The 16322-nt window shown below is 41.0% G+C and overlaps 1 protein-coding gene across 23 annotated transcripts in view; it reads right to left on the bottom strand.

The window, feature by feature from the left end:
- The window catches only part of LOC106045020 (poly(rC)-binding protein 3-like), a 514073-nt gene that overhangs the window by 42009 nt on the left and 455742 nt on the right, over window positions 1-16322 (bottom strand). For all 23 annotated transcript variants that reach the window (XM_066992636.1, XM_066992634.1, XM_066992642.1 and 20 more), the window contains 3 exons: window positions 6752-6775; window positions 6618-6650; window positions 3497-3613 (listed from right to left, as the gene is read on the bottom strand). In XM_066992636.1, coding sequence (XP_066848737.1) covers window positions 3497-3613; window positions 6618-6650; window positions 6752-6775 — 174 coding nt within the window. The remainder of the gene's footprint in view (window positions 1-3496; window positions 3614-6617; window positions 6651-6751; window positions 6776-16322) is intronic.

Genomic DNA, 16322 nt, shown 5'->3' with positions numbered 1-16322 from the left:
AGGTTGCTAGAAAAACAACTTTTATCTGGGGAGGCTGACAAAGCAGAGTGATAAATGGCTGCAGAGAAACAACACAGAGAATACTCCTCCGTATCTTTTTTTTTTTTCTTCTCTAGCCACAATTTTGAGATTTTTGCTAACATCAGAAAAGTGTTATGGAGCTCCCATGTCTTCCTAGACCTGCTTATCCCCACCTTTATATCTGTAGGGTTGAAATTAAGGGTTCAAGGACTTCATGCTGAAAGTAGAAAAATCAAACCAAACCAAACCAAATCCAGACGTGCTTCTTGCTGCATCAGAAGAGATATACAGAGCCTTGTGATCACAGCTATCATGAAGAGCAGAAATGCTCTAATTTACAAATTGTTCTGGCTGTGTTGACAGGCTGAGGCTGTGGACACTGGGAAAAGGATACTGTGCAGACTACACAGACCTAGCTGGTAACCACCCTGATGGGTTTCAGTTGCACTGATAAGGAAGAGCTTCATATTTAGACCAAGCTGCTACAAGAGCTGTCCTCCAACCATAAACGGGCTGAAGAATAATTTGTGTGTAAAAAGGAATATTCAGATTTCTTAGCATAACGGAAAGAATATTTTTATAGCAAGAATGACAAACTGCAGTGGGATTTTCTACTTTTCAAATGGCTAAAGAAATCTCCAAGAAAAAAGGTATGCATGAGAAATAATAGTTGGTAGCTAGCTCATTTGTAATTTCTGAACCAGTATTTCATTTTGACTCCAAAGTACTACAGTTACCTCATTGTACTGACAAGAATAATTATAGGAAACCTAACTGATTATATGAGACATTTTTCTTTACCACTGTTCTTTTAAATACACTGGAAGCCAATTATGTTGAAACTAAATACAGATACTTCAGAATATATACGATGCATGAAATCTACAGTAAGTGCCAATACCTTTTTGCTAAAATCAATGGTGTGAGTCCAGATTACCCTCTAATATCTATGAGGGCAAATATGCATAAATTCACATTTCTTTGCCAATTGCTAGCTACAGCATATTCAAAAATACCACAGTGTTTTTTGGGGATGGGCAGGATGGGGACCTGATGCTGTGCAGTGTTCAGTGTTTTTATGAGAAATGCAGCGTTATTTCTATTGGGTTCTCATTTTGATGGGAACTGGCAGGGATTAGCTCTGTTAAAGAGTCCCGCAGCATTTTGCGGGACAAGGTCCTAAATAGAACATGTTCTTCCTGCAGAGAGGTTGCTCTCTCTGGATTTCAGTGGGTTGGTATGGTGCTGTACATGAAACAGTCCCTTAAGCTAGAAAGAACAGGGACTGGTGTGAGATGGGCAAGGAGATAAAGCTGTGAAGGAGATGAAAACAGGTGGTTTTAAAATTGGACTGTAGATAATTACTTGTGCAGTTCTGCAAGAATCAACCTCAAAACCAGTATTATCTCATTAAAAGCTGGTAAGGAAAAGAAATAGCATTCTTATTAAATGCACCATGCCACAAAACCAAGGTATTTATCAACACACTGAAAGATTGCAATACTGCACAGGAAGATCTGAATAACCATGAAGGACTGGGGGAATACAAATGGTATTAACATTTCCAGTATAAAAAGTAAGAGCTGTTTGTCTAGGCTCTAACGAGATCGTCTGACGAGACCTAAGAGGTTCCCACTGCAAACACTTGAGGAGGAGCTGGGTACACCCGCCAGCCACAGCATGGTTATGTGCAAAATGTTACACTAGTAGGAGGTGAGGCATTTCGAGCAATGATAGGATTGTGTTAGCATAACAGCCAGGACAGAGGACTGTTAGTGTCACTAAATAAGCCCCTGTGGAACTTCATATGCAACCTGTCTGCAATTAACACGTGCATTTAGCTTCAACTGCAAAAAGGCAGAAAGGGTCTACTTGAATGGTGAGGGGGGTGTAGAATGCATTGAATGAAAGACTGAGTTTCACTCATTTATTCTAGCAAAAGCGAAGGTGTGGGGGAATAAAACCATTTTATAAAAATGTGTCTAAGAGGAATCCTCAGGGTTGGAAAGGCCAGATTTATCAGCCAGTGCTGGCACAGGAACAAAGCTGTAAAAGCTGCTGGTGAATAAATTTTGGTGAGGAGTGGGAAGAAGGTGTTCAAATCTCAGAGAACTGAGGTTGTGGATCCAGTATCAGACACTAGAAAAAAAAATCTAACCATTTTTTGATTATGCCATGAAGGAGATTGCAAAACATACTGCTTACGCTAGCAGAAAACTGCAGGGTGGTGAGGCACTGGCACAGGTTGCCCAGAGAAGCTGCGGATGCCCCATCCCTGGAAGTGTTCAAGGCCAGGTTGGATGGGGCTTTGGGCAACCCCAAAACCTGGTGGGAGGTGTCCCTGCCCATGGCAGGGGGGTTGGAACTGGGTGGTCTTTAAGGTCCCTTCCTACCAAACCATTCTATGGTTCTGTGATTTCATGATCCAATGACCCACAAACTCTCTTCTAATCCTGTTACTCTAAATGTGTATAAATAAATAAACAAAGCCACACACTGACACTTCCCATCAGTGCTAGTATCTCCCAGAGCTATGGGGAAGTGAGGAGAACAACTTCACTAACACAAAGAAAAATGTGCTCTTAAGAAAGGGATTCAAATCCCACTAATTTAGTCATCAGGGGAGAGACACAGCCCCTTTGTCCTGTTGCAGTTGCTTTAAACCATGTCTCCATAGGCAATTTCTTTAGGAGAAGGTGAATTGCCTTCTGCAGTAGCCTCTGTTTGTCCACAGAGGACAGGAGAGACACCTGCATGACTGATTTTCAAAAGAAGAGGGAGTCAAGTCCTCTCCTAAGGGACCAGGTTCGTGGTCGGTAGTCTGCTGCCTTTTCTTTGAGGTTTCCCATTAAAGTGGTGACCATATCTAATTGCAGTTGGTCCATGAAACACGAGGAGATCTGAGCACTTCAGGTACGTATCTGCACTGAGTGGTAATTCTACAGTAAATTAAGCACTCTCTTGCCTCACTTACTATTAGTGCCTTTATTTCAATTTATTTTAAAAAGCCAATCTTTAAATATGGTAATTAGTAATTACACAGGTTTATAAAATATGTTTTTCTAGTTGAATGAATTATATATTCATTTCAACATATATAAAATTTACATCAATATCAAATGGAATCATATAAATACAGAGCTAAAAGTTGGGCAATTATTCTTTTCAAATCGAACCCACAATGGGACCAGAAATTTTCCAAGACGTTTTTCTTACCATTAGTGCACATTACTAGAAGCAATTGCTTTTCCCTGAAGCCTCCAAAAAGCAAAAGAAATGATCAAACAGCTTGTAAATTGACCCATTATTTTTCTTCAGTGTTACTGCCAAAAGCATTTATAAAAATACAACCACTTTCATTGCTATTAAATAGAACATTAAACAAATCATATTTAACATTAAAGCAAACATGAGAAAATTCAAACAGTGTTTGTATTTCAACCCGAAGAGAGAAAAATGTATTTTATTTGCTTACCTCTTCAAATTTTAGTGCAATCATAGAAAAAGCTTTAAAAATTGCATCTGTTGGGCCTGTTATTGTCACAATTCTTTCTGGACAGGAACCTTCTGAAATATTGATTCGAGCTCCACTCTGTCAAAAAGAACAAATACTTTTCAAATTTATACTTCCCAGGGAGCAAAGAAAGCAGGATTAGGGGATAGCGTTTGGGAAGAAACAACTTGAGGCATCTAATTCACTCCCCTATGATTGCAGCCCCAACATCATATTATTTCAGCATAAACTGATCGCACTCCAAAAATTCATCTAACTGCAGGAAGCCAGGTTCTGTCTTGGTAAACACTTATCCAGCTTTCATCACAGTATGCAAATAGCACCTCTGTAGCTCAAAGTTACAAATAATTACATTATCTTTTCCTTCCCATCTTGCAGGGTTAACCTTAAAGAGGACTGGAGCTGCAGAATTCCAGCCAAGCTTGTTTCCTTCAGGGAGCATCAGTTTCTTAAGAGGTTTGGACCCAAATACAGTGTTTGATCTGTCTATTTGGGGCATTGCTTTGGAATATGGGGAAGGTTCCTTATAACTGTATGTCATACGAATTTAGTCAATTAATATACAGAAAACAATCCTTTTAAGAAATATAGGTAGGATACACAACATTTATGGTGTTATTTTCTTAAAGTAAGGAGACTGTTGGAAGAAATTAGAGAACTGTGTCTTGGAGACAAATGAACATGACTCTCAGGCATACCTATTCCCCTTTATGTCACTGTGGCAGTGCAGCAAAAACCCCTAAATCAGGTATAAATATGTTTAAAAGGATCTTAGCACAGATAATAATCGAATCCAGTTCAGGTAAGATCAACCCTGTGCTTCCTCTGAGGTTTCAGTCATGGAAATATGTTAGTGCAGCCTAAGAAGTCAATAGAGCCTCAGCTGATCCACGGGCACTGATCTTCTCGAGGATGCTAGCCTCTAGCAAATATGAGATAATCTAAGTTAATTTGGAACTTTGCCTTCAAAGTTACCACAAATCAGTTGATACGCTGTGTGTCTGAGCCTTTACTCATGTGTATACTGCTGCTGAACAGACAGATAGCTTATTTCCCCACGTGACAGCAACCAAACACAACAAGAAATACAAAAAACAAAACAAAACAAAAAAAAAACACCAGAAACTACTAATAGAAAAATCTTGCTGTCACAGACTCTGCTGGCAGATATACTCAATGTTCAGAGATAAGAAAGGGCAGCAGTCACTTTTTCTGACAGCTGAACCTAAGTGGGAATTGCTCTAATCAAACATCAGTGTTCAATCAGGAAGGAGATCGAGCCCAGGGCTGGTTCAAACTGGCAGCAGCGTTTGGTTGTGGGAATCACTGTCGGTTCCTGGGGATGCTGCTCTGCAGTGGGCCTGAGAGGAGCCTGGCCAGGCAATTAAAAGGTGATGTGGCAATCTCCAAAATTTGTGTAGAAAGTTAATGACTGCAGGGCACAGATTGGTGGGCTTTGTGCTTTTCTTCAGATTCATTTTTTCTGTGATATTTCTCTGATGACAGAACAAGGTAATGTTGCATTTTGTTCCACAAAGATGGATTGCAACTTACTACATCTGTCAGGAGAGTTAAAATAAAATTATGTGTTGTTTTTTAACAAGTATTGAAGAAGTTAGTCATTTAAAAGAAGGACTGAGTTATTGTCACTTGAAGACATAGCTGATTAGTCCTGTGTTGGTAGTAAAGAGGCATATAATTCCTTTTTTAAAAATGAACAAAGAAACTATACCTCTTGCTACTACATGTAAGTGACAACTTTTCAGGAATGGAAGATGAATATTTGACATTTACCTTGAAAAACTAACCAGGAACTACAACACTTCACTAAGATGTTTGACCCAGAAGTCAGGAGCACTTTTTCTAATGATAGCTTCCCCTTTGTGAGAACAATTTATATCTAAAGATATCTATCTGTGATCATAATTATTAATTAAACTACAATGCATTTAATCAACTCTCAACTGTAACTGCCAATATACTGTTACCTAGTACATTGGAAACTTTTTTTTTCTTAAGTCCTATCAACTGTACTTATATATGAAAACATGGATGAAATCTCTTATCAAAAAAGGAGCTTTGTATTCAGTCAGCCTGAAAATGAACTCCCTGTTGTGTATATTTGAAGATGTATCTCAGTATTTTTATTCACTGCAAGTATATGGAGATTTTCCTGCCAGAGACCTTCTATCTGTACAAAACAACAAAGCAGCTGACATAATAAAGTACAACAGAGAACCCAGAACCAAATCAATTTTTCTTGAGGCATTCTCTGTACGCTTTCACTCCTGAAGTTTCAAACAGGAGGATTTTTCTTTTGCCTTATGCTTTTAGCCAATGATTCAAAGAAGGGAAGTTACAGCAACCTGCAGGTTAGATGTGCTGACTCGCAAGACAAGTGTGGGTCCATAACCTTTGCCTTGGAGCTAGGTATAATCCTCCAAAGACACTGCACCTTGCTTTGGGGTAGGGAAAGAAGCCTCCAAACACCTGGGGAGACTGAAGTTTATGCAGTGCCCTGTGTTAGTTAGCCTCTTCATGTTTACAGCCTTTTCGAAGGATGTGAATGGCTGGTGTGCAGGTCTACCTGTCCACAGCCTACTGACAGCTGCAAAACAGTGAAAAGTTGTCTGTGCCAAGACAAGACAGAGGGATGCTTTGGCTCCAGCTCTGCTGAAGGTCGTGTCTACCCCCAGACCTTCCACAGCATCAGTCCAAAGCGTGGTTTCAGATTTTGGAAGCTCTCTACCAGGAGGCCATGCTGCATGCAGGAGCAATGCTGGTGTGGTAAGGGAAATAGTGGTGAAATATCATGGTTTGGATGCACCAAATCACGCTGCCCAAGCTGCTCCTGAGATAATGTGTACTGCTACAGGAATGCAAGCCTGCAGACTGCTGCGGTGATAAAGATGCTACATTAACAGCAGTGCTTAATTTAGGCCAGCACATTTTATTTATACAAGAGTTGGTGTAACGGAGCGATGATGTGAAATGGACTGCCCGCTTGATGGCAGTGTCGTTCTGTACACGCCGAGTTGTTCCCTGATCTGGAAAGAAAACAAGACATCAAGGCTGGTCTTACCTCCTCCCTCATCTTCTTAACTGTCTCACCTTTCTGTTAAAGAAACGGAAAAAAAAAAGTTAGCCTGGGCCGATGAAGTGAACAGATATACAATATTTTTACGTGACAATAAAGAGAGAAAGTAATTTCCTGACCTTTCCAATAATGCTCCCAACCTCCTGAAACAGAAAAGAAGACAGCGTAAGTGAATGATACGATTTGCTACTGGAGAGCATTTGCTAAGCTGCTGAGCTATTTTACTATCACTAATTTCAGACCTGCAATGCCTAGCCCCGTTTCCATTGTTGCCGTACACAGATGTGCCATGTTAGACGCAAAGGGGCAGACTGAAAACGTGGCTGTACAGTGTACTGATTGTGCAAGAAAAATGCCTTTAACAAGAGCTGATCTTGCAGTTACAGATCAATTCTGCTACTATAAACACAGATAAACCCCTACATTATGGAATGAAAAGCTCAGAAATAATAGGACTACATAACCTGCTAGGGAAATTGGGATATAATGCAAGCATCAAAATAATTGCTGATCTCTCTGAGGGCAGGCATTTACCCTCTTTTCATCATTCAACAGCTAGAGCTGAATTTCCATGCCATGAAGTGTTATTGCATAAACACCTGGTGGTCTGTCTTAATCTCCCCATTAAGCACGTAGAGAACAATAATTGCTAATCAGTTTTTAGGGATTTGGGAATTGCTACTGGACTCCCACAATCTTCCATTAAGGGACAAAATACTGACAAATGTCACCATGAGCATACAACAGGGGAATGATTTGGCAGTTCCAGCAACATCCCAGGGGTTAAAAATCTGGTGCCAAAAAGCAACAGGTAACAAAAGAGAAGCTAATAACTCTAAAATTAATAGTCTGGGCATGTTACACAGTCACGCAGGTGTGACATCAGACTGGGAATCATCTCATGGAGGAGAGAGCAGCTATGGGAAAACAAACTCCTCTCCTATACTCAGTGTGAAAGCTACCTCCATGGTTTAAGACTGTCTCATGTGGTTCTCGTAGACATATCCCCACACCTCTCACCTCCATCTATACACTGAGATCTGACTTACCCTGAAACACTGCTACGAGAGTAAGATTTAAGAAATTATCCTCTGTCGTTCTGTTTGGACTCATGTTAAAGCGGTACTAACTTCACCCTGCAGTACCAGACTGACAGCACTGCCCATGGGAGAGAGCTATTTCTCACCACGAGGTTATTTATAAGCTCATATTGTGAAGCTGTTTGTGCTTGTGCCTCCTCACAAGACATTAACACCTCTCAGTGAGAAGACCCATCTCAGGGAACAACTTTGGCACGTGGCTCCTCGGAGCTCTCGGCAGGTCTGCAGCTAACACCAACCTGGGGCTACCACCCATCAATGCAGCAAGTCTGCTACATGGAGTCACCTAGGCAGGCTGAGGAAACGGGCTAAGAGAAACCTCAAGGAGTACTACAAAGCCAAATGCAAAGTCCTGTGCCTGGGATGGAACAAGCCCATGCAGCAGGACAGGCTGGGCAGCAACTTGCTACAAAGCAGCTTTGCAGAAAAAGTCCTGAGGGTCCCAATGCACAGCTCCAGCACGGGTCAGCAGCGTGTCCTTGCAGCAAATGCGGCCAACCAAACGCTGGGCTGCATTAGTAGGAGTGTAGCCAGCAGGCTGAGGTGAGTTCTTCCAGACTTCTCCTCGGGCTTGTGAGACCTTGTCCTGTGTCTGAGACCACTTTGTCAGCATTTTGGGCAGGTTTTCTAGCAAGGTGCAGCATTCTTATTAGCAACAACAGATTTGGGGCACCCATTCCACAAGGCTTTAAGATCTGACTACTTCTCCAGGCTATCACTGTAACACTGCCAACCTGTCTGTAACTACTGAATGGGATTAAAAGGTGCTGGGCTAACAGGGGACACAGATACATGTAACTCTCAACGATGGGAAGCTGTCATGTCTAGCAGTTCCCAATGGCCTGCTCAGTGCATTCAGTGAATTTACCCTGAATATTTTTTCCATTCCTCTCAATCCCAGGTTTCAGAAATAATTTCTTGTGTAAAACAGATTCCCAGGAGGTAGAAGGACTTTTTACTGTCACTGAGCATATCGTATTTTGATTGCTATTGGTGAACAATTGTATTTCAGTCTGTTTCATGTTTTATTTTATTTTACATCTGAAGTTTCATTAGAAGCTATAAGCCTGGTCTTGAACCTACAAGGCTCTGCTGGTACACACTCCTCATGAAATTTAGCCTAATCCATTTGATCACACTGGGTCTTAATGTCAGCTGCAGTTCTTTCAAAAATGTATGAATGGACCATGGCTAATAAGTACAAATATATCTTCCTTGGAAATTGGAAAAGATACTTTAGCTTTGGAAACAGTAATGCAATATACCGTTTACAGCCCTAGTAAAAAAAGATGGTGTATTTCAAACAAAGAAATCAGGAGTCTTTAAACAAGCAAAGTGCTCCATAAAACATCAGGATCCTCAAGAGGCTTACTTCACTGATGCCTGTGGAAGTTTTGGTATTGATTTCAGTGGAAACAGGAATTCTACCTGAGCAAATATCACCTCATTTGCTGCTAAGGAGTACACACTACCAAAGAAGTGAATGAACGCACAGCTTGAATCCCACTGAAAAAAAGTATTTCAACAAGACTTGTGACCAGCTCCTTGGATCATGCTAGAAGATGTCACTGTAACTCTACAGAGTACCTCAAACCTTCTCCTCATCAAAGGGAGAATTTAAAGCTCATGCTGCAATTAGGCAGTTCCAAAGCATCGTGGCAAACACCACCTCCTCCCTGCACTGCAGCTCCCTGTGAGGTGGGATTCTGCTAGGAAATGCGAGGAAAGGGAAGGGGAAGAGGGAAGCATTAACTACACATGGATATTCCTAAATTTTCCAAAATTTTGGATCCATATGAATTACTCCAAAGAAAATAAATTCTGGAACCATTCTAAACTGGTTGCTTTAGCCTTTTGGGGGCTTTTCTCTTTTTAGGAAAGCTTCTGTAAGTAGCGGAGACTACGGATCGCGTTTTAATTAGGAGAACCCTTCTTCTGACACAGATAAAATCAGAAAATTCTTTACGCCTCATTCTCCAAATTACTTATCCTACTTCATCAAACCTTTAATTATTCTTTATACAGTCCAGTATTTGATTCATACAGATACTTATACCACCCTAAATTATGTTTAGTGCTTTTTAAGATATCTAACACCATTTTTATGATACTCGATCTTTGTCAATATTTCTATCCAAGGTTATTTTTAGATCTTTATCTTACCCAGAAAATGTTTCTAAATCTGCCAGGTGCTCAAACTGTGCTTTAGCTTACTGCTTAGACTGAAGGGATGGGATGTCTGTCACCTGCATCAGTTCATTAAAATCTAGGAGTCCAGTGTAATCCAGGCACGCAGGCTCCTCTGCAGTCAACAGCGAGAGATAATGAAGGGTTTTGTTCCCAAAACAGGAGGGAAGAACTGGGGGTTTCATCAAGGGTTTCATCTTTCTACATCTGCCATGGAAGAAGCCTAGACTTACAAGAACATACCTAAAGTTTGGTGAGAGGAATCCCACATTTGATATCAAATTCAGCCTCAGCAAAAGTCAGACAGGAGCGTGATTGAGCTGTCTTTGAAAATACTAGTATACTAGGATATACTAATAACTGCTTAACTATTTGCTGTCTTCCAGTGCTCAGGAATACAAAGTGAAGGTAAGTGTTTACGATCAATTTTGGATTGATTTATTGACTAACCATCCACATATAAACATAGTGGGAAAATAAGTGATATGATAGGAATTACTAGATTTTCTACAGTCACATTATAACAGCAGACAGAAAAGCAGTCCACAAATAAAAACGTTATCAAAGGGGGGAACTGAAGCTCAGAGAGAGAAAGACAGGTCCAAGGTAACCTGGCAACTCTGCTGCCAGAGCTGAAAGAAGTACGCAGCATACCACAATCCTTGGCCCCAACATACAAACACCTGCTTGTCAGAAGCAGATATGCCACAGCAGCTGTGCGGGGTGAATAGGATGCCTCCGAAAAGCTGCAACTGTATGTGTGCCCACATCCACTGATACACGTGAACACATGCATATATTTATATATTTGTGTGTGAAGACAATACATGCATGCAGGCACTAAATAGATGGATATCAGCTTTCCTTCAAGAAATGACAGGCATTTGGGTTGCCTATCTTGAGACTCATTGAAGTGGCCCGAGTTTTAGACGGTGCAGAGTGCCCAGCCCAGGTAACAGCTTTCAAAGGGCATTTCTTCAGGTGACAGCACCTGAAGCAGGACAGTCTCCTACCTGGACTCCAACTTCGCATCCTGTCACTTTGGAAAAACACGGGAAAATGTGACATAGACATGCTAATTTCAGACAGCTTTAAAATAACTCATTAGCCTCGGGGGCTAGGTTGAGTTATGACTATGATTCTATGTCATTTCTAACAAAATACATAAATCCACATAAATCTATGTTATTTCTAATAAAATACAAATGGTGAACCTCACCAACAAGACTGTGCTCAGTATCAGCAAAGCATATTGCTAGCCAACCGCCCAATTCATTGCAGATAACTCGAGGAAAAGCAACGGCAAAAACATGGGATGCTTTCTGTCATGCTGAAATGCAATGTATAATATTATCTGCACTCCTAATTGACATGAATAGGGTGACTTTTACCCTTAATGAACGCCTGGGGAGAGGTGGGCCCACCACACGGCAGAAATCTGCTTCTGCAGTATTTGCTTCATCTGTGCTAACCTGAGGCCAGCAGAACAAAAGGTGGCAGCAGAGAAGTCTCTGTGAGCCCAGGCTTTTGCAGGGCTCTTGATGGTGCGACCGATTAAACAAAGATATAAAACAAGCTGTAGGAGAAAGCTATTTGCTAATCAACTATCTGGTGTACCTTCTGAACAGCAAGAAAAACAAATAAGTCATGTTAAGAAAACAGGAGGCTTAACAAATGGTGACAAACCTTGGTATAAAGATAAACCTTTGATCTGCAAATATCATGTGTGAAATTCCATCATTTTTCTAAGTGTAAGGTCTAATAACTACTGTGGCCTAGGAAATCAAAACTAATCAGCTAGTTATTCCAAGACCATATAAAAGCAGAGATCTTGCTCTAAGCAAGCAGCTTCTACTACCAGCATTATGGGGTAAGTGGAACACTAACCCCACAGGAACCCTGAGACGCAGCCACGTCTTTAGGAAATAATGCAAGAATATATGCTTTTACCCCAAAGCATCTGTCAAAGCACAGGCCACATCCTAAATCCTGTAATTCATCCAGGCAATGCTTCAATCACATGTCTGTCTGCTTTCTGTGAGCAAGGATAAGGTAGGGCCAATAGGCCCGGGCTCTAAAAACGAAAAAGCCTGTTAGGAAAGCATTGAAGAAATACAGCCTTCTGCCATGGGAACACACATCTGTCACAACAAAAAGAGGGATCCTGGCAACAGCAAACAACATCTGTGCTGACAAAATGTTGTAGACCAGCACCAACTGACTTTCCCCCATCCATAAAGAGGAATAACATCACAACCCAACTCTTTCTCTCCACCTTGTTCTGAGGATACAGTTGTAAAAACTTGTATAAGCATGTGGAGATCCAGCAGGGAAGACCCCAGGAACATGTTCCATGAAGATATTCTGAGCAATATGTTTGTATGGAGAATATAGGACATGAGCATTTTTTTTAAAGACTGAAAAAAAAGCCTTAGTCAGATTTGGGAAACATGATATAACATGTCTACCTCGAGGATCAAATGGTTGCCTCGGATATACTGAGTCTTATTTGTGTTTTGGGATTATGTGGGATTAGCCTCACTGACACAGGAGATTTCATGTTCCTGGGTGATGCTTTAGCAGTCACTGTCTGATGTTAACTGCCCTAATTTAGTAAGGCACTACAGTCCAAGTCCTTACTGAGACACATCTCATGCTAACAAATGTGGTAATGTTTGAGGGAACCTTCAAATTACAGTCTTTCTGACGGAAATGTTGGTATTATGATCCTTCCATAGGTCCATCTATCTTTTTTTCTTTTCCCCAGCTCTACCAATAAGCATTTCTCATTTGCTTTTTGATAGCAGATAGGTAATCAATTTGCATTCAACTTCACACTAACCTCCCATCCTCTCTCCCCCTCCTTCCCTTCCTCCTCCCACCTCAACAAAAAGAAAAACAGAAACAGAAAAAGAAACAGAAACAGAAACAGAAAAAGAGAAACAAATCAAACCCCAGTTCTGTCCCTTTACTGGCCGTGCTGAAACACCAGTGCTGAATAGCATGTGTGCCTTTTGCAATCTCATCCTGCTATGGCTCTGGACTGGACACCATTTGACAGAAGCAGGAAGATTCAGCATTGAACGTTGGTTCTAGGAACACTTAGTGCCCAGAGGCTGTGGGAAAATGCCACTGTCCTTTCCACTGAAAGTGGGAATAGTGGAAATAGTGAGAAACTCTCAGCTTTTCCTACAACCACTCAAAGAGGAGGTCCATCTTGTGTTGTGTATTTGCACACTGAGTTTTGTTCCATGACTAGAGCTCTTGGGTACTACAGTGATGCCAATGAACAAAACAAGAACTATTATAGCAATAAGCCTGACAGTCAATCCTCATAATACCCTGACGGTGTTTGTGGAAACTAGGAAGAACAGAGCAAACGCTGGCTTGGCTGGCATTTTATAGCTTGGATTAAATTACTGGAAAGATGATTCTTAAAGCTGCTTTGTTTTATGCTGTATTTTAATAAGTAAAAACTAAAAGAAAAAAATGGGGAAAACGAATAATTTCTGTGCTTGCTTTATCAAGGGTCAATTAAGCAGGTATGCAAAAGTGGCCACTAAAAGAAATCCCTGATGGTAAGTCTGTAAGTCTGTATTGCCTATACAAATGAAAGTGGCAACATTCTCCATGATTTCATTCTGTCTATATTTGAGCTATTTAGTGTGAGTAAACATCTTGATGAGTCTAGATTTTCTTTCTTTTTCTTGTAAAAATCTCTCTCTATATATAATCATAAATTAATCACCAATGCATCCAAAAGTTACCACCTGAAGCCACATGCAAGTCCATTGCAATCAACCCTTCCAGTTCCACTAAGCACCCAGTGGTCCTGCTGGTGGTAGAGTTGCTCAATGCATCTAAAATGAAGCTGCAAGCACTGAAAGTTTAGTACTCAATCAAGGCACTCAAATCAAGGCACTCCTAGGGTTTTGTCCTTCCCTGGATATTTGACTGCAGATTTGTCTTTCCAATTCATGACTAGTGAAACTGCGAGAAACCTCTCATTGAGTAAACGCTATCAGGGAAGGAAAAGCTCCATGTAGCCATCATATCTTTTCTGTATCAATGCAGATTATACATTCTACATAGCACATGGGCTGCTTGTCCCCAGACATGTTTAAAATCCACTTAGGAGACTTCCCAAATCCCATTAAAAATTGCAATACCAGAAGTTTCTATTTGAATTCCCTTATTATGATTTGTTTCAAAACTATATTTATTCCATTATTTCCAGACGCAAGCACTTGTACCATTCAAATTAATGTCACTCCATTACTGGTATTTATTCTCTCCGAGTATTTTTGAGAACGTCTGAACAAAGCTAGACACGCTCTCCTCTGCCTCCTAAAACTGTTATTTTTCTGCAAATTCCCCCTCCAGTCTTCAGCATCACTCACACACACACACGGCACCTGCTGCTGAGCACAGAACCAGAGGCACTGCCAGAAGAGCAGTAAGGTAATTACCCTATCTTTGCCCCACAACGTGCCTATGCTGTACACCCAAAACTGCACATACTCGTGCTGCAATAGCTTTCCTTTCCAGCCGAGCATGTCCTGAATGTGCTGCTCTGTAACACCGTCACATCTGATGCCTTTCAGCCCTTATGCTTTCCAGATTTCCCCCTCTCACTGAACGTGTATCTTCTAAGCTACCTTCTCCACTAAATTGCCTCACCTCTCCAATTTACGCCTCTCATTATTTGGCAAGAGTCCTACTTCCCTCCAGTCTTCTCTTCCCTCCTTCATCTTACCTATAAATTAATTCCTTGTTCTTCCTAAGCCCATCTGACTTTATTAATAAACTTTGTTTTCTATTTCTGAACTCCTCCTTTCTCTAAAATCTTCCTCAGACTCAACACGTTCTAGCTTGGCTTCTTGCACACTCCACTATACCCACTGTAGTTTCATAGCTGCACACCTTTGTGCAGTGCCTTTAGAAATGATGTATTTTTTCCTTTTGCAGGTTTGTACTCAAGGGAGGAAGCAGAGACTTGTACTACCACTATGAGACAGAAACCAAAGTGGGTTCATGACCCTGGCTGCCCTTTCCTTGCTGTCAGATTTTAATATTTTCTTATATTCCCCCTCAAGTATCCAATATTTATATTTCCATTAAGCTGCTTTCCTGAAATTTAACACTTGCTTCCCACCACTGCGTCTTTAACACCACCATCTAAAATTAACCTTTAATAGTGAGTCTCTAGGGTCTTAATCAACTTGTCCGCACTGGCTGTATACAAATCCAAACCAGGCAAAAATAATGTAATCATTATCCAGCATCATCAAAGTAGGTGCTTCTGGGTTATTTCATTCTGGGCATACGCTGACCAAAACAAGAACGAGACTGCTGCAGATTTCAAGCATGAAGGTACGTTGGCAGGGACCTGTGGACAAGGCTGTAATTTTCCATAATCTTCCAGCCTCATTACTGGTGACAGTAAGAAAGAAAATCAACCAGCCACAAGTCACACACACACAGATCTGCAAAAGGTGACCAAGAAACATTGAGCTCCCAAAAACAAAACAGAAAGAAAAAGTGAAACTTTTCTTTTGGAGGTTGAGCTCTGCTTTTCCTTACAGAGAGCTCTGATAGCTGGGAACTGTTTGCCCACAAATGCACACATACACAACTTGTGAACCCTAATGCCCTTCAGAAATATTGACCTGATCCAAGAAAGTGGTGCCATTTTTACTATTGCTGGAAGCAGAAATCTTGCAGTCACTACAATATTCTAATCCTGCCCAGAAATTCTAATTTTAAAGCCAACAAAGGTGACAAAACATCCATACCCACTCAAAGTCTCTGCCCTGCACAGTGATTTTACTTATTTTAGTTCAAGAAACAGAAGGAATTAGTTGCAAAATGCAGAAATAGCACAATGTAAACAGCCCCAGCCCATATTCACCGTTCTTCCCTACCAAAATGCATGAAGCAGTTTTATCTCTTAATTCTCATTAATAAGAGATGAAAATGCATCTCTGCATTATTTAATATACTCTACATATCCAACTCTTGCACATACTTCAAAAGACTCCTCAGTTCCTGCCCTCTCTGGAGCAGCATTCAGGTAACACAATCAAAAACTGAGCAACAGGGGGCTGCAGTGCCAGTGGCATCTTTATCCACTTTTATCTAACTTGTCCTTAAAAGCCTCCATCGATAGATGTTGCGGCATGTCCAGACAGCCTGCTCCCCTCCTCACACATCCAAATAAAAAGTTCTTCCTAACATCGCTGTTAAAACTCTCTGCAAACAAAGACAACTGTGCCTCTGCAGACGTGAAGAGCAACTGAGTACCGCCCTTGTATCATACTCCCTGAAAACCTCCCCTTCATTGCAAGGAAGCACGAGAAATGTTTTGTGTTGCTTCTGGTTTCTCTTCAGGGCTGTCACACTG

The sequence above is a fragment of the Anser cygnoides genome, chromosome 2 (genome assembly GCF_040182565.1).
Source record: "Anser cygnoides isolate HZ-2024a breed goose chromosome 2, Taihu_goose_T2T_genome, whole genome shotgun sequence".
Lineage (NCBI taxonomy): Eukaryota > Metazoa > Chordata > Aves > Anseriformes > Anatidae > Anser > Anser cygnoides.
Note: the sequence above shows the minus strand (reverse complement) of the source record. Positions and strands in the feature narration are given on the sequence as shown.